The 19,174-nt window shown below is 48.4% G+C and overlaps 1 protein-coding gene across 3 annotated transcripts; it reads left to right on the top strand.

Moving 5' to 3' along the window:
• Nucleotides 1-1,638: 1,638 nt before the first annotated feature.
• On the top strand, nt 1,639-6,127 carry LOC104334091 (urotensin-2 receptor). Of its 3 annotated transcripts, none has more exons than XM_075440911.1 (2): nt 1,639-1,913; nt 4,416-6,127. In XM_075440911.1, the coding sequence occupies exon 2, from the start codon at nt 4,560-4,562 to the stop codon at nt 5,706-5,708; it is 1,149 nt and encodes a 382-aa protein (XP_075297026.1). In that variant the 5' UTR covers nt 1,639-1,913; nt 4,416-4,559; the 3' UTR covers nt 5,709-6,127. The 3 variants fall into 3 exon arrangements, with proteins under 3 accessions (XP_075297026.1, XP_009937976.2, XP_075297027.1); XM_009939674.2 differs by having other exon boundaries at nt 1,639-1,863; XM_075440912.1 differs by lacking the exon at nt 1,639-1,913 and adding an exon at nt 1,941-2,010.
• Nucleotides 6,128-19,174: the final 13,047 nt, after the last annotated feature.

Genomic DNA, 19,174 nt, shown 5'->3' on the forward strand with positions numbered 1-19,174 from the left:
TAGCAAAACACGTACATTTGAGGATGCTTGGGTTGAGGTTTTAGAGCTCACAGAATCACAGAAGCACAGAATATTCGGGGGTGGAAGGGACCTCTGTGGGTCACCCAGCCCAACCCCCTGCTGAAGCAGGGTCACCCAGAGGAGGCTGCACAGCACTGCGTCCAGGTGGGACTTGAGTATCTCCAGAGAAGGAGACTCCACAACCTCCCTGGGCAGCCTGGGCCAGGCCTCCGTCACCCTCAGAGGGAAGAAGTTCTTCCTCACGTTCAGACGGAACTTCCTCTGCTTCAGTTTGTGCCCGTTGCCCCTTGTCCTGTCGCTGGGCACCACTGAAAGTGGAACAAGCCAGCCCTTGTTAGAGCTGCTAACATAAAATCTATTTTCGTTGCAAAATTAAGCCTCCACATGAGGATTTGCTCCTAACCCGAGTCCTCATCACACTCCAAAGCACATACCTCAGAGGGGACTTGCTTTGCACACCCATTGCCCTGTTACGGGGACAGACACAACCAGTGTTCACCAATCTTCCCAGGTGCTACCACAGTCATCCCTTGTGGCTCGAGCAAAATTAGGTTCACACTGCAGGAAGACAAGACCTTAGACACAAGATGCGTCTGAAAGCACCCAGACAGCAGAGTGTAAACAGTTGAGAACAAAGAAGAAATTATACAAATAGCCAGGGAAGGAGTGAGGGGAGGAAACAGCTCCCAGTTAGTATCAGTGGTGCAAGCTGGATGAGATGGGGCTGGGAAGCATCACCTAATCACAGTGGTTGCCCAAATGCAAACCGGTGAAGCACGCAATGAGCCTGTCAGACATCTCCCACACACCCATGTCTAGCTGGAGAGACCCCAGGAGAGGTGGGTGCTCCTCACTTCCCACCAGCATAAATCAAAAGCAGTTCCCTGCGATCCACAGAGCTAAAGCAGGGAACTGGGAGGAAGAGTAACCCCATCGTGTGCAACCAACACAATATTCAACTGCTATCAAAATAATCCTGAGTTTAGCTTTGGCATTTCTCAGCACCAGCCCCTTCCTCACGCTGAATTTTTTCTAGCTTGCTCTGTCTTTACCCTCCTTGAGTATCGCTGGGGAAAGGCAACCAGCTGAACCCCAAACAACCTGAATAACATTTTGTTACCGCCAGCCTGAAATATCTCAGATGCTGTGGTGCATGATACCACCGCACAGATTTGTCTGGTAATACGCCGTCCAACCCAAATAAACTTTGGCTTCACTTTGGAATTGATCAACGAATCGAGGAGCTCTGCCGTTTCCCTGGGCAGCCGACCCTCCCGCAGGAATTTAACCCTCCCTGGCCCGACCGCTCTCCTCCGACACAACGGTTTTGCTCAGGCAACCCTGGGCATTTGAGCTCTTCGGTGCGATGTAAGGAGGGGCGGGATGGCTTTTCGTATCACCAGCCCTGGGATGCAAACAGCCTGGCTATCTCGCATCCCCAGCTGGCTCACAGCCAGGCGGTGGGAGATGGCTCAGCGAGTCCCAGCTATCAAAATGCTGCTTCTTTAAAAAGGCGCTTCGCTGGCTGCAGCCAAAGCCACGCTATGCCTAACGTCACCGAGCAACAGAAATAGCAGGCGTGAGTGAAGGGAGGAGAATGAGAGTATGAAGAGCGCACAGATTTCAAACATACTTGGCTAGGTAGCACGCTCCCTTCCTGCCGCTGTCCTTCCAGATGCGACGGAGCACGGGGATCTCTCGCTGTCTGCCCATGAAGAAGGATTCACTTTTTTTCTTTTTTCCCCTTTTTTTTTTCTTTTTTAGGCTTCAGCTTTAATACTACTAGATTCATTTTTATTTTACATCTTTTAGGAAACTTCATCTGCTGGATTTAAAAGCAAGGTTTGAACAGGAGGAATCCATTTACGTTTGCAGCTCCTGGAATGTGCATGGTACTCCTGTGTGATGATAATGTAGAGGGAAAGGCGGGACTGGCTGAGAAAATTGCTTAGACCGTAAGATGCTTGAATGGCTGCCTGGAATAACAAGGTCTCTATTGTGTGTGCATGTGTGTGAGTGTGTGCATTTAAGTCCGAGTGCAGTAATGACAGTGACTTTAAAACGATGCAAGGTTTCCCCAGTTTGCATAATTTTCCTCCTCTAGGAGCGAGGACTTGCCTAGCTGTGGGCTGTCTGGAGACAGGTGAAGTGTCTGAGCTGAGTTAGTGCTGTAGGATTTTTATGAATGAAGCCTAATGCAGGTTCAGTGGAAGAGAAGCAGAGCGGGGAGATGCAGTGTGCTGAGCTCTCTCGGGCAGGAGCTGTCGCACCAGGGAACCGCACAGACGTGCACAGGCACGGCAAGATCTGCTACAAGTCCCCGGAGCACAGTGTGAGGCAGCTGCGAGAAGACAGCACCTGGGCCATGGAAACATGCTCCTGAAAAGGAGCTATCACAAATCCAGCTGAGCTTGATAGCTGTGTGTGTGGCCAGCTCCGGGCTTAGCTGGAACATCCCATGCAGAGCCATTTGTTTCCAACCAAGTGTGCTGGCGATCGTGGGGCAGAGGAGCAGGCAGAGCTCCCTGAACATCTGCATCTCCTTCACATGTGATGCTTTTGCTGCCAGCACAGCTTGTACGTGAACATCCATAAAGCAGATCATGAGGGAACAAGTTGGTGCGTGGACAGGCTGGCTACACATGTCCAAAGCCAAGCGGGAGGGGACTGCACAGCACAGCAGGGGAGGGAGGAGGCGGATTTGGGTTTGCAAGGTCCAGGAAAGCCGGGATGCTGGTGAAGCTGCTGGAGACCAGCCCAGAGGAACGACATCCCAAAGGAGCACTAACCACTGCAGGACCACGCTTCATCTCTTCCCCTTGCATGTCTGTACCCAAGGAAATTGGGTGGAAGATAGGCTCTGTGTATTGTGTTTTTTCTCTTATTTTTTTTATTTTTTTGCACCCCTATCCCTATTGTTAAGTGAGGAGAAATCTCCCTCTGGACTGGACTGCTCTTGTTTGTACAGAGTTTTTACATGACATCTCCATAGCACCCATCACCCACAGCATGTGGTAATGGGGAGAAGATGAGGGCAAGTCTTGAAGAGGATGAACATTGTCCATCCTCTAGTGCTACAGAGGTCACTGTCGAGGTCTTTGACACAAGGGTAGCGGAGGAGGGCTTGGTGCTGCAATCCTGCTTCCAAGGAGCAAGGGGGAGGAAAAGGGCAAAGGAGTCCGAGCTGGTGTAAAGGCAAAGGGACACCAAACTCACCGAGAACAGCCACAAAATTTAGCAAATACGCAGGATAAAACAAACTCAACCTGCCCAGTGGAATGAGGCAAGGGAAGTCTTTGCCTGCTGAGCCCAGCAAGGACAAGGCAGTCCAGCAGCCCCTCTCGCAGCGGTTTTCAAATGAAGAGACAATCCGAGCTCCGTAAAACGTGTAGCAGACGCACTTCGGTGCACAGTGACCTCCAGATTGGCACAGGCTTCTAGTGTGCCTTCAAATTCGGGCATTTTGGCTACTTCTTCAGTGTTTCTCTCAGGTGGGTTTGGTCTCCCTTTGCCTACACCCAGAGCCAGTATAAATTCTAAGCAAGGCTGTCATGATTTGTATCTCATTGGGCTTGAGCTAACCAAAAGCTCCTGTGTACAGAGTGACTACCTGCCTAACACGCTGCGGAGCAATCTCACACCTCGCTGAATAAGGCTGCTTAGAAAGGTTCACAGACAGGTCTGTCTGAAATATATCTATGCATAGAGACATGAAAATCCATGGGATCACACTTGACAGCATGAAAAACCCCTGTGTTTACAGACATATAAAACCCACAGTGAAACCTACACCTTGCTCTATAGATAGAAAATGCCTTTTTTCTCCATCACTCAACTACAATTTGAAACTGCAGGTCAGGACACAGCACGAGCTTCTCATTCAAGGAAAGTTGCTCTGTGAAAACACTGCAGAAATGCTGGACAGGACTTAGAGTGTATCACTTACACAAAATAGAAAAAAATTTGTCTGCAGGTGGTAAATCCAAAGATTGTTTTCCTTTTTTGGGGGTCTTTTACTTCTTCAGAATTAAGAGCTCAGCAAAGAGGTTTAAGAAATCATGCTGATAGCTCTACAAATGTCGCTGTTATGAATTTGGGGAGGATGCTTTCTTCCCCCAACCCCAAACTAACTTTAAGGATTGCAGCAAGTGGTTCCAGTGGTCTGCACAACCTCTTTTGTCTCTTTTCCATGCATACACTAAGAAATGCCACCCCTCAAAGCTGTGCTCTTGTAATGATGGCATGAACCTTACAAGTGAGTGACCTCAGTGCAGAAGACGTTTGGTATGTGCCGAAAGTGCAGATATGTACTCAGCCACAGGTAACTTCTGAATGATAATTTGTGTTGCTCTGGCAGATTTCTAATATGTTGGATTCTCATGTCTTTTCTCTAGTGGAGAATGCAGATCTTCCTTGGATGAGACACCGCTAAGAAATGGTTCACCGTCTCCCAGCAGTCACATTTCTCAGTGCAGAAGGAACAGATCTGCAGACCCCAGTGGCCTGAACAAAGCCTCTGGCATTTAAGGGCCAGGAGGATGTCCCTAACCGACGAGCTGGAGAGCCATTTTTCTGCAACCCCCTACACGGTGACAGACGCAAGCGAGGGCAGCCTGTTCAGAATCAGACCCAACACCTCCATCAATGCCACCGGGGACAGTGTGCTGGCCACCGGTTCCATGGAGGACATGATCGCCATCTGCACCATCGGGACGATCCTCTCCCTCATGTGTGTGATTGGGGTGACAGGCAACGTCTACACCTTGCTGGTGATGTGCCATTACCTGCGATCATCTGCCTCCATGTATATTTACATCATCAACCTTGCACTGGCAGACCTGCTCTACCTTCTCACCATCCCCTTCATCGTTGGGACCTACTTCATTCAGAAATGGTACTTTGGGGACATTGGCTGCCGCATCCTGTTCAGTCTGGACTTCCTCACCATGCACGCCAGCATCTTCACCCTTACAGTCATGAGCACAGAGCGCTACTTTGCTGTGCTGAAGCCCCTGGACACAGTGAAGAGGTCCAAGAGTTACCGAAAGGCCATTGCTGTTGTCATCTGGCTGGTATCACTGCTGCTCACTCTCCCAATGCTCATCATGATCCAGCTTGTGCAAAGGGACAACAAAAGCATCTGCCTGCCCACTTGGAGCAAGCTGTCCTACAAAGTCTATCTCACCATCCTTTTTGGTACCAGCATCGTGGGCCCAGGGGTAATCATTGGCTACCTTTACATCCGATTAGCAAAGATTTACTGGGTGTCGCAAACAGCATCCTTCAAGCAGACCAAGCGGCTGCCGAATCAAAAGGTGCTCTATTTAATCTTCACAATAGTGCTGGTGTTTTGGGCTTGCTTCTTGCCTTTCTGGATATGGCAGCTCCTCTTCCAGTATTACGAATCCTTCCCTTTATCTCCCAAGGTGATGAAGAACATTAATTATCTGACAACCTGTCTGACCTACAGCAACAGCTGTATCAACCCCTTCCTCTACACCCTGCTCACCAAAAACTACCGGGAGTACCTGAAGAACAGACAGCGGTCCCTTAACAGCAGCAGTGGGTACTTCCAGAGGAGGAATCGGTTCCAGAGGATTTCGGGGAGATCCCTGTCCACGAGCAGTCAGCACTGCACAGAGACTTACGTCCTTGCTCACGCGCCTTTGGGAAACAGCAGTGCCTGAAGGTAAAATATATCTCCAAGAACAATCAATATTGACTTCAGTGTTGCTTTGATTTAAAGTGTACATTGTAAAGGCAAAGCCTTAGCAGATCCATAATGTGCACACATTTAGTTCAGAGGCTGTGCCGTATGTCTGTTCTCATTTTCTCCAGTGCCATTGATTTGATGCTAGAAACATTCAGCTAAACATCTATCTAAATAGCCTTTTGCTTTTTATCTTTATATTTTATAGTGTATGTCTCCTCAAGTAGCCATCAATAATGAGAGCCTATAACACGGCCGTGTTTTCTAATAGTATCAGCTGTCTCACAACATTTAAAAATATGTTATCCCATGAATGGTTGTAGTTTGCTTTTTCTTTTCTTTAGCAGTAATGCTAAATTTGTAGTTGTATGAGGACTGAAAACAACAAAATAAAGACAAAGCAGCTGATGTTTGTGACATGCGATCCAGTATGAATTTGGGGTAGGATTGGACAAGTTGGATGAGGCATATCCAGGGGTGTTTGTCCTGGTTTCGGTCATATTCACATTTATTCTACACTCACATGTACGCATTGGACTTGATTCTCCATTCACACAGGTGTCTGTAGTGGAGTTACGCCATGGTTCATGTTAACAAGATGGGCACATGTGACAGTGCCACAGTCAGGGAACACTCAGCATCCCCCGAAGGCACTGACCCCAAATACATCAGCACCCATGTGGGGGAGCATCCTCTGTCCCGGACAAGTGTATCTTCCCTCTGCCCTCCTCCAAGGAGGAATCAGGAACCTCTGATGTTGTTATTTGCAGGGCATCCACCGACAAACTGCAACATCCAGCCTGAGGGACCAGACCTACGTTACCAAGTCTAAGAGCAAAGACAGAGGGAGAGGACGGAGGGTGAAGAGACGCGATTTCCAGTGGGGAAAGCTGTGCTCTCTGAAGTCCCTAATATTCTCAGTTATAAAAGCAGAAGTTCCCTATTAGTGAGATCATTTGTTCTGTTCACAGGAGATGATTTTGCTGTACTGCTACAAAAAGTGAAGATAGTCCTGCCTACACCCAGAACACTTTGCCTGGCCTGGCTTTCGCTGATGATATAAATATATCCTCCGTGATGTCTGGCGTTTCTCCAGCGACTCTAAAAGTACCTTCTCTGGGATGCTGCCAACATCCGTACAGGAGCCCTCTGCTTGCATTAGCCCCGTTACCTCATTAGCAACGATACAACGATGCAATGCCAACACAACTCTAACCAAGTTACAGAATTAGAAACATATTAATGCTTAGGAGTAAATGCAGAACTGCAGTGTGATATGCCATTTGGCAGGGAACTCTGTTTGCTTATACAGGAATCGAATTTAGGTTTTAACCATCTATTCCCCTTCAAGGCATTTAAATGGTCATTGCTCACGGGGACAGTGAAAGCTCTGCTTCCAGCCTCCCTGGGTGATACACTCGGAAAAGAAATTGCCTGTCATGCATGGGCTTAAAGTTCATTATGTATGGGGAAGAATGCACACGTTGTGAAATAGCACTCTTGTGCACGCAGTTTTAATGTTGAACTGTTGCAGAAATGGGAAGCGCCTCACTTTTTGTCCCCAACCGCCTGCCCGCACACCACCGCAGCGGTCCTGCAGGTCGGGGCACCTTGCCTGCACCCTGCTTGCAGCACAGCACACGACACTCAGCAGCAAGTCCTACTTCAGGATTAGCCCCTTTCTGATTTCAAAGGGGCAGAAATACCATTACATTTGGCTGTTCCCTGCATTGACAGTACTTGTTGGTCTGCAGACCCTCCTCAGCCTGGAGCCATGCTAATCGAAGCCCGTTAGAGACAGGAAAGCATCATTCACCCCTCCCTTAAGGAAGGGGGACCCCATGCATGGGAGGTGAAGAGGCTTGCTTTATTCATGAACTAATTCTCCACTTACATAGTCAGGTGTTCATCATGGGTCAGAATGTAAAATTTGGCCTTCTTTTCTTTGAAACTGGAATTTTAACTTCTCCTTGCTCAAAAACAGCCAGAAAAACTTAAGAGCAGCTCAGCACGAGCAGCTCCCATTGTTGTGAAGTAAAGCTACTGCGGGCTGAGCCTTTAGAAAACACAGTCTATCTTTTCTAAAATCAGATAGTCAAAATGAGAGGGTGGTTTGCAAATCTCAACTCATCCAGGCTTCACACACCAATGAGGACAGTGCAGGAGAGTTACCACAAGACATGGGAGCAGATCTGTCTCCAGCGTTTATCAGTCGAGCCACTCTGTCCACAGTGGTACTGCTCTGATTAACCTCTCCATGCCCACCACAACCAGTGTGTCTCACAGAAAGTATTTGCAAAAAGCCTGCCATGTCCCCATAGGTGCAACAAGCACCCTGAAAGCAGTGTGAGCAACGTGCTGTGAAAGCGGGGCCATGCCAGAGGTCCTGCCGTGCCCCGGGAGGTGAGCTGGGCTCAAGGCAGGGAACGAGGGTTCCCTGCCTCCCCAGGAGGACACACAGCCTCGGCCCTGGCCTGCACAGTCTCATTTCATCTTTGAAGCTTGTGCTGTGCTCTCAGCAGGAGCTTTCTAGTGCATTTGTCAAATTGGCACAACAAAGCCAAGAGAAAAGAAGACATCCGCAAGCCAGGGAATGACTGCAGGTGACCTTTCTGTCAATACTGGTCATTTTTGAATTATGACATGTTTCCTTCAAGCCTTTCATTTTCTACCCCAGGCTCCTTCAAATTTCCGCATCCATCACCACTCCGTGCAGGCTACAATAAGGGAATATTATTCCAAGTCCACAGGTAAAAGCAAGGCTCTGAGCAGTTCACAAGCAGCATGTGCCCCAGCTCTGCATGAAACTTTACGGGGCATCAGCCATGCTGATACCAAACATCAAACAGCTCTCCTGTTCCTGAAACCAAACAGCAACTCAACCACGAGAGTCTGCTGAATATAAACAGGGGAGCCAGAGCAGCCAGTGAGGTCCAAAGAAGGAGCTGCCTCCTTCAAGATGTAGATTAATTTCTTGGTTAATGATAGCCACAAAATAACTATTGCACCCTATTTATTCCTCCTTGTAGAAACCTATGACCTGTCAAAGATCCAGGAGTTGATTTTTGCATAAACAGAATTTGAAATGATTGTGAAAGGGATGTGTGTGTACACATGTCCATGTGCTTGCTACCTCAGACCATGCCCTACACCTGCACCCTATTTGCTAGCTCTTTCTTCTCTGTGAGGTGAGACCAGAAGCTCTTTCACCATCCTGAAGTCCTAAATCCTCCCATCTCCCAGGCATTCGGTGCCCCACAGACTGGATTTCACCAGCTGAACTCCAGTCAGCAGAAGTCAAAACTCCACCTTTTTGCTAATTTAAGCCAGGGAGCATTTAGCAATGCCTCAAGACTCCAAGAAAGTATAGCTGTAAATATACCACAGCAGGGCATCCAAAACGGGCCAGGACAGAGGTGCCAGCGCCCACGGTGCTCCCACCAGCGAGGAAAGGCCGGGTGCCCACTCTGGTGGCTGAAACAGGCAGCAGACTACAGCTGGGGCCACGCAAGGTTTTCAGCTGCGTAGCATCTTTGCCAGAAAGGGATGACGTTTGTGTTTACCCAAACTATTTGCAAATCCACCCAGAAATTTAAGAATCCTTCTGGACATGTGTTTTTTTTTTTTTCCAAACACTGAATTGTCTCATTTCAGCCTTTAGGAGGCAAAACAGCACGATTTCTCACTTCAAGGTGAAGCTTTACTCATCAGTTTGCTTGCACTTAATTTTAAAAGCCTCTTTCCATTTTATTCAAACGGCAGCGTGCTTACAGAAAGTCTCGTCATCCGAGTAGCAAAGCAGAGAGCAGCTGCTCACCGCGCTGTGCATCCCTCTGTCCTCAACCTGCCTGGATGGGGTGGGTACCCATGGGGGTGTGTGGAACAGTTCCCACCCTCTGCCCAGTTCCCACATGCAGAGTCACAGCAGCCACAGCACAAACCTTCCTCCTCACCCACTGATGGAGCCTGATTCAAGCTGATCGACAGCCTGTGGCCGGTCTGAGGCCCCTCCTTGTTCCTGCAACAGTGATGGCAAGGGCACAAGATGAGGCTGCTTTGGGCCACCTTTTTAACCTGTGTGGGTGTCCCACTTTGCTCCCTGGTGATAATCAGGCCAGCAACTCTTCAGCCTACCTCTAACCAGACAGAAAAGCCTTGGCACATGCTCCCAGAAGAAGATCTGGGTGATGAATTAACATGCACAGCTTTGTTTCACTTACAGCCACAAGATGGGCAAGGACTGGCTGGGTGAGGAGCGAGGATCTAAGCAGCTCTTTAGCTCTAGGTCACTAGTTCAGTATGTGGCCAGGCTGTGAGAGATAGGACTTCCAAACTGGCAGGTGATCTCCGTTTGTTTCTCTGGGTGCTTGCTAGGAAACTTCTCCTTTCAGTACTTGCTTAAGGGCATTAAAAGGAGAGGCCAAAGGTTGAGATCTTGGAGACCAAATCCGCACCTTGGCAGAGCTGTCTAGAAAAAAAAAACATTCCTCTTGCCGGTGCTGTCCCTCTTGCATCTGCTGTGACTGTGACACCGGGATGCCTCCACTGAAATTACTTGCCCAGCTTGCCTGAGCCTCCTCAGGCAGCTCCCCGAGGAGCTGCTACAGCAGCACACACTCCGACGGGCTGCTTTTTATTATTACTATTATTCTTAGAATGCATGATCAAACCCTGAGACCCTCAGTCAGTCATTGCTCCTTCTCCAGATCAAACTCCAGCTGTCTCCAGCGCAAGTGAAGAATTCATTGCAAGAAAAGCACCAGAATCTCTCTTGTATTTGGCCAGCTTTGCTTTAAAGTGACAACCAGGCACGCTGATTACCGTCCTATGCACACCTGGATCCTGGCAGCTCTGCACAGGGATCTGTGCCATCTATTTATTGCACAAGCTGTCGTATCCTAGGAAAAATGTCAGTTCTAAGTTATTCTGCTCACTTTTGCATTTCCAAATTCAATATCTCAACTCTAAGTCCTGCTTACACCTGATGTGCAGTTAAGGATACTGACTTGGGCACAACAGAAGTGTGGTGGAATCAGAATCATCAATGAGGCAGTGCAATAGCAGAGAACATATTATGCTGTGAGAATATAGAGGTATATTTGAAAGTGGGCTGGAAAAGGAGAGGCAGAGCAAAAGCAGGCAATTCGTTGCTGATTCCCAGTTTTTCAGTGCAATAAAACTGAAAACTAACTGCAAACATTGCAGAAAAACAATCTCACCTTGTTGAGCGGGTGCCAACCAGCAGATAAATCCATTGCTGATATTAACAAAGAAATGCATAGGAGGAAATACAATCTTAGTTTTACATACCCAATGATGGACCCTTCGCTTACATTTATTACTCAGGAAAGAGACCTCGGAGCTGTAATAAGTCACCAGCATCATGCTCAGCAGCAATGCAAGAAGCTAACGCGCCAGTTGTGCAGAAAGGCACCAAGGGCAACACAGGTTCAGCTCAGCCCAGCCACTTCTGTTTTAAAACTGAGACTTTTTCCTCAGTTTATCACCTCCCACGCTACTGAAGTACAACATCAGACTGTCGCACGCTATGACCAAAGCCACTTCACTTCACTTAGTGTATACCGCAGGCAGCTACAGGGATAAAGCACAGAACTCCAACATGCGCGTGTGACTCCCACGAGTCTCTCCAGGCAGCTTTAAGGCCCAAGTGCAGCAGTTGGCCAAGTGCAGTAAGTGCTGTAAATATTTTAAGGGAAAGTTTAGCTTGTTTTCATTCTGCTTTCCAAGGAACAAACACCCCATCAATGCAGATAGAGAACAGGGGCTCCTACCAGTCAAAAAAATCAGTTTTACATGTACTCTGAAGGCTTGCTGCTAAATCCTGTCTTCCCAAATGTTTATCACCTGGAAAGCCATCTGTCTGCGAGGAGAGCTCAGGCTTTTGCCACAGGAGAAAGTGCAAGTATCATAAATTTAGTTTCAAAGACCAAAACACTCAAGCATGCAGAATTTTAACAGTCATTAGATTTAATTACACATCAAGTAGCTGCCGTTACTGCTTTAAAGCTGTCTAGGAAGATGATAAAATAACACAAAATCAGTTAAATAACCTGCATCAATGATAGAGTGAAACATCCACTGACACAGGACCAGACAGGACAGGGTTTGCCACAGCAGCTGATTCTGGCACCACCTGTTTCAGACAGACACCCTGTAACTCCCCTAACAGAGTTAATTCCTTGGCACCAACTGCAGTTCCACCCACGAAACATCCAAGACCCGTTTTTTCAGATGTGCCAAAGGCAGCACAAGTGGTGCACCCACCGATGGACAGATCCTTAAAATGAATTAATCCCTGTGGGAAAGAAAGGCCAATGCCAGTAGTGAAGAACAAGCATCAGCAATGTAGTTCTTTCAGCCCTGTGGACACAAGGATCAAATATTGCGACAAAGATTTCTAACTCTTAATCACTGTGCCTCAACAAGAAAAACATTAAAAGGAGGGAGGTTTCATCCAGAGAACAACGGCAGCAGGTACCCACATGCTTTGGGAACCAATGTAGCAACACTCCTTCCAAGGTTTTCTTTTCCAAGAAATCTTGATTGCTTTCAATTATTGAACCTGGTGCACAAATCTGAGCACACTGGGCGGAAACAACGCACCCTGGCTCTCCCGTGCTTGTGTTTCTTCGAAACACTAAGTGTCATGGTTTAGCCTGGATGAATGCCAGGTGCCCACCAAAGCCGCTGTATCACTGCTCCTCCGCAGCGGCACAGGGGAGAAAAAGTACGATGAAAGGTTCGTGGGTCAAGACCAGGACAGGGAGAGATCACTCCCCAGTTACTGTCACAGGCAAAACAGATTGAACTTGGGGAAAACATCTAATTTATCACCAATCACATCAGAGTAGAATAATGAGAAATAAAACCAAATCTTAAAAACACCTCCCCCCCTACTCCTCCCTTCTTTGTGGGCTTGACCTCACTCCTGAATTCTCTACCTCCTCCCCCCAAGCAGTGGAGGGGGACGTGGAATGCAGGCTGCGGTCAGTTCATCACATGTTGTCTCTTCTGCTCCTTCCTCCTCACTCCTTTACCCTGCTCCAGTGTGGGGTCCCTACCACGGCCAACAGTTCTTCACAAACTGCCCCAGCGTGGGTCCCTTCCACAGGGTGCAGTCCCTCAGGAACAGGCTGCCCCAGCGTGGGTCCCCCACAAGGTCACAAGCCCTGCCAGCAAACCTGCTCTGGTGGGGGCTCCTCTCTCCACGCGTCCACAGGTCCTGGCAGGAGCCTGCTCCAACACGGGCTCCCCATGGGGTCACAGCCTCCTTCAGACATCACCCTGCTCCGGCGTGGGGTCCTCCCCAGGCTGCAGGTGGGGATCTGCTCCACCATGGACCTCCATGGGCTGCAGGGACAGCCTGCCTCACCATGGTCTGCTCCATGGCTGCAGGGAATCTCTGCTCCGGAGCCTGGAGCACCTCCTGCCCTCCTTCTGCACTGACCTTGGTGTCTGCACAGTCGTTCTCCTCACATAGTCTCACCCCTCTCCCTTGACTGCTGTCCCACTGCAGGTGTTTCCCCTTCTTAAATATGTTATCCCAGAGGTGCTACCACCATCGCTGGTGGGCTTAGCCTTGGCCAGGGGCGGGTCCATCTTGGAGCCAGCTGGCACTGGCTCTATCAGACATGGGTGAAGTGTCTAGCAGCTTCTCACAGAAGCCACCCCTAAAGCCCCTCCGCCACCAAAACCTTGCCTCGTAAATCCACAACAAGGGAAACACACCCAACCAGCCTCCTGCTGATGACTTGTTTAGTTTATGGCTTACTGCTCAAAGAAGGGTGTAACATAATTAATCCATTAACTGGAAGCATTTTACAAACAGAATTGTTGCATCCAAAATGTCTATGTGAGTTGGTGAGTCACCAGTACTCTCTGATATCCTTGGAGGGAAATTTCTGTTCTATGCCCAGAACAGGGACCACAGAGAGCCGAGCACCAAGGACAACCGGGCTATGGCAGCAAGGCACAGGCTGCCATGAGCCCCGGCAGCTCCAGCAGCCACCGACCCAGCCGCCCTAGCGGGACAACCTCTCGGGAGGGTCAGAGGTGCACGAGGGCAGCACCCCAGCAAGTCCACTGTGGAGATGTTGGGCCTGGCTTCAAATGAGAGAAGCAACTCCACTGAAGTCAAGGGAGGAAAATAATGTTGTGGGTTCCATCCTTGTCTTGTGCATTGCCAAAATATTCAGAGAGTTTGGCAACATTTAGCAAAACCTGGAGAGGAGTAAGGTAGGAGTGGAGCATCAGGTGTGTCCTACCTGGCGTCAGCTAAAACGTGCAGGTAGCCCATGGAAAAGAAAGTCTGACTATGAAGGATATGGGCCAAACCACGCAGGGAGCCCAGGACTGACACAGAGAAATAGTACAGTTCAGGCTGAGATCTCTGGAGGAAACACGTGTTTAATTCTGCACAAAGTCGGCCTATCCTACGTTTCCAACTGAAGCTATGAATCTCTTATTTTATGGAAACTGAGCTTGCAAAGGGAAAACTACAGGGCCAAGTTTCTAAACAATAAAAATAGGTAGATTTCCAATGGAGTCAATGCAGTTATACCAATTTACGCTAAAAAAACACCCTGAAACAAACAAAAAAACAAAACACCTAAAAATTTTTGACCCTTTGACTCTACTAAACACGAATTTCAGTTGTCGACATTAATAACAGTCAAGATATCAAATGATCTTGTGAATGATAAAGTACTCCATTTCCCTAGGACTTGCAGTATTCAATTGTGAGGTCTGCCCCAAGTTACACTAGACACAGTGCAAAAGAATACAATATAAGGTGGAATTTCCAAAGCTTTCCAGTCCTTGGAGCATCAGAAAATGGTACGATTCCTCTCTAAGGGCAGCCTGTGCTGAGCCCTCCTGTGCTAATCCAGCCTTCTGCTTCATGGCTGGATTTCACTACTGCAGCTTTGGCCATGTGGCTTCATTAAAACATCACCTTGTCCCCAGCTTTTTTTTTTGATGGACCAAAAATAGCAAGAGCAGTTTCCAATTTAGCAATTCCTCACTAATCAGTGCTAGCTGGTGGGTTGATTACAAGTTAGTTCAGCTAATTAAAGAAGAAAACATCTTTTTAAGCTGCTGGGGCTTGATTTGCTTTCTGCTGTCTAAAAATTCTTCCTTGATTTGAAACTTATATCTGAAAGATATGCTTTTGGGCCAACCTGCAACAGAACATAGCCTGAAGTAAACACCTAATGCTGCCACACTACTGCACCACAGCAAGAGCGGAACTTTAATATATCCTATCCCTGATCAATGGATGGAGCTAAAACCTAAACAACCTCTAAGCAAAAAACAGCTGGCACCAAAGAACCATGCAGCAGGACCAGCCATGGGATTTTGGACACTCGGCGCTCATGCAGACCCCACTGTAGTTGCTCTTTATGGTTTTCTTTGCCCAAGGGGGTTGGGCTGGGAGGTAAGGGGCATGCCCATGCCCAGCTGGGAGAGGGCTCCATCCCATCCATGCAGCTGCTGCTCCCCAGCCAGGTTAAAAGAAAAAGTTTCACTGTAACACAGGAATTAGCTGTTTTCAGCCACCAGAGACCTAAAAGTTATCTTTCTCCCACTCTACAGGAACACTAGGGTATTAAAATCCTTGACTGAAAAGAGAAACGCGTAGGCTTTGATACCTGGGTTTGGAGTGCTTGAGGATTATCTGGGATGTTTTAAGACTCACAAATAGCTGCTTTAGATATTTTTCATGGAGGAAAAAAGCTCCTCAAAGCCTTGGTGGTGTGAAGCAAAAGCCCGGATTATATTCCCACACCTGAACAACAAAATACCCTTCCCAGGGACAGGAGGTGGTGCCTGTATGCTCCCCACACCAAGGCAGCAGCGTGCTCCCACAGAACAGAGGGGAGCAACGGGGATGTGCTGAAGACACTTGGCTGAAATGGAATAAACTTTAGTTAAACTAGCTCCAGCACAGATTTTCATGTGAACCCAGACCAGGAAATTAATATTACTGTGTTTAAGATTCTCATCACTAACTTGCCCTTTCTTTCCCCCAACCTTTGTCCCTCTTGTCTATTTAGGATATAAAATCCCCAGGACACTGAGTACCTCTTGCAAAGCCTGTGTAGATGTTCAGTATGGCGGGGCCACAAAGGTGACCGACGATTTCAAAAGCAGCTGTGATACAAACAACAAATTTCAGCTGCTAATGTTAAAAGCAAAGGTATTTACTACAGAGAGGCTTTAATCCTGCACAAAGCTGGTGCCGTGGTGTTAGATGTCCACACACAGATAGCACACATCAGCTGTGTTCCTGAGTGGGGAAGCGTCAGGAGATCTCTGCAGCAGCAGAGACCTCGCTCTGTGCATGTCGCTTGCTAGCAGCTCCGTGGGATGGCTCTGCCCTGCCCCAGCCAGGTTATACAGCTGCCCCCAGAGTCATTGCAATAAATGTCCTTTATTTTTTTTCTAATGACTAATAAAGCAGCCTTTCTGCCCGCCTGTGAAAAAAAACGGACATCTCTGGATACGTGCTTACGGAAGAGCTGCGCTGGCTTATTTAGAGCTTCTCCAACTGGTCAGGTCAAACCATCACTGACATGTAAAAATGCTGCCCAAAGGGATTAGCTATCACTTTCCATATCTTGGCTAAGGAAAGCAGGCTAATGTCAGATGACCCCAGTATTGGTGAATTGCAGTTGTTTCTCCCTAGAGATGCAAATTCAGTTTGCAGCTTTGGGAGCTTGAAGTATCCACGGCACTACTCAGTGCTTCACTAACACCCACTGCAGCTGTCCATAGCCAACCCAGGCCTACAGGCTACACCTGAAAGTTGGCTTTGAAAGGTTCAGCAACTGTAGAAACTGCCTTTCAACAGGGCTTGTCTGCACAAGCCTGCAAGCATCCCTGCTGCAGCTCAGCAAACTGCAGAAGCGCTGCTCTGGGGAAGGAGCTGGGAACATCAGACCAGAGCAACCCTCCTGGCACAGCTGTGAAACAGCGAGATGAGATGGTGTGCGTGGAGAAAAGGAGTTTTGCAGCTTTGGGTAACAGCCTGCCAGACAGGGATGGAGAAGGGCTGTGGATATCTGTCTCCTGGGGGTTAGCAAACTGCTCCAGAAAAGCACGTAACTCAAACTACTTAGCTGCGAACAGGAGGAACTGCGTGTCAGTGTGTCCCCTCTGCCTCTCCTGCAGGAAGGTGAGCTCCCATCCCAGGTCTGGACCTGGAACAAGTACCACTGCAACCCTGTCCATAAAGAAAAGCTCACAATATTTGCTTTCCTTACCAAAATCCTTTGAGATCAATGCACGAAACAACAGCACACTATACTCCTTGGATCTTCTCTTTAGCATAAACTAACACACAGTTCTATGTTTTCTTTATTTCTGAGTGAAATAATTCTCAAGAAGAGAGAGAATCTGCCACATTGGTTGGGAAACAGACCAAGTAATGTTGTGGTAGAAGCCAGGGAGACCTGAGGGCTCTGCCCAAGCCCAGGCTGAGCCGAGGCTGTCTAACTGGCTTAGTGCAAGGCAGATTCAGCCCCGAGAGATTTAGCTCCTCCTCGCTGCAGGACCTGGGCAAGCTTCAGGAAAAGCCTGCCTTCCTGGGAGGCAAGCTGAAATGTGAACGCTGCTCAGCATGCTGCTGCTCACACAGAGGCAGGACAACGCTGAGTTACCCTTGGCATGTCTCCTCCAAGCTGAAGCGATGTTTATAAGGGCGCTCTTTTCAATGAAAGAAAAATATACCTAAGCTGAGTTAAATGGCAGATGTTTCTGTATGCTGAAGTTTGGCAGAGGATGCAGAACAGGATTGTTCTGGCACCATCCAAGATGGCACTCTTCTGGAGGTTCCTCTGTCTCCTTTTTATTTATTTATGTAATTCCTGGGAATTTGTAGTTCTTGTTTGGGGCTGTGCAGAGCTTGCATGGCGGAGGGTGGAAGGGCCTCATGATGCCTACCAATGGGGGAACCAAAAATTGTCCATGGACAGCAGAAGAGCCACCTAGGAGAGTGGATGCCTATCAGTGGGCATATGCACGTGGTCATGTCAGCACGAAAGCATTTGGGTGAGCGACTGCATCCTTCTGTGCATGAGAGAGGCAGACGAGCACGGCATTCAGTGCACGCAGATGGCTGTGCACGTGAGCAGAAGCACCATGCTCCTGCTACCCATTCTGAGGCAGCTTTGTTAACACTCCTGGTGGATCAGCAGCAAAGACAACAGAGCCGTCTTTCAGTCCTGGAAAGACCAAGGGTATGCTTTGGGTAAAGGGTCACAGCGAGAAAATCAAGAGCCACCCACACTGGTTTTCATCCAAGGAATTTTACAGGACTTTCCCAGAGATCCATCTCCCATTTGCTCAGCATCACCCCCACAGCCCTAAGCATCTCCTGCTGCAAGGTGCCAAGCCAGCTTAGCAAAGCCGGGGGATACAGGAGCCTTGTAATAACAGCACCCGAAACCCCCACAGGGAGGAACAATTTGTCCTTTATCATTCCTGTATCAGAAAGCTATACTGGGCTACAGTGAATTTCCATGTTCTCTGCATCCATGACATTGGAAAAACCTCAACAGCAGCAATATGTCAGAAGCACCGTTACAAGTGGCAAACCCAGCTCAACAGAGCAAGCAGGGAACAAGGGCCCGGCTCTGCATGCAAAGCGTGGGGAAAGCATCACTTGCAAGGCCTTTGCTGCACCTGTAATTATGGGAATGTATAAATGGATGGAAAGACTGCCCAGATCCAGCATGGCCCAAAAGCTCAGTCTATTAACAGCCAGGGGCATGGGGTGAGATCTCATCCCAGCCTCCAGCAGGCGACCTCAATGTCCAAGCCCTCCTACAGCCGATGCTGTAAGCGCACCCCATGCCTCTGCTCCATTCTGGGAGGGACTTCCCTCTCAGCTAGACCTGAAGGGGACTGCTCCACACACAGCGCGGGGACAGATCTGCAGCACACAGGAGTCACAGCATCGACATGTCTGATCATTCAAATCAGTTCATAATTCTGTAGATGGCACAGGAGTTACAGAAAATATGCCTGGTTCTGAAGACCAATATCGCAGGAACAGCGTGCACCCTCTGTAACTAGCAGAGCCTGAATACGATTAGTCAGTACCTGACAGCCAACAGAAAATCAGTATAATTGGCATTGTACAGTATGTGGTTATCCTACAGGAAATTGTACCTTGCTGGACCAAGCCACAATAAAAGAGCTTGATATAACTCTGCAGCTCAATGCACCGGGTCCCTACAGCAAATCATTATTATTTGAAGCACAGTGAATATGAGACCGGTTCAAAGGCCACTGCAGATGAAGAGCATCCTGCTGACCTTAGCAGGCTTCGCATCAGCCCCTGTAGGACTGTGCACTCCTGCTGTCTCGAGTCCTTGCCCACATTTTGCAGCATAGGTACATCTCACAGAGCCCCAGATC

Source organism: Opisthocomus hoazin, chromosome 21 (assembly GCF_030867145.1).
Source record: "Opisthocomus hoazin isolate bOpiHoa1 chromosome 21, bOpiHoa1.hap1, whole genome shotgun sequence".
Taxonomy (NCBI): domain Eukaryota; kingdom Metazoa; phylum Chordata; class Aves; order Opisthocomiformes; family Opisthocomidae; genus Opisthocomus; species Opisthocomus hoazin.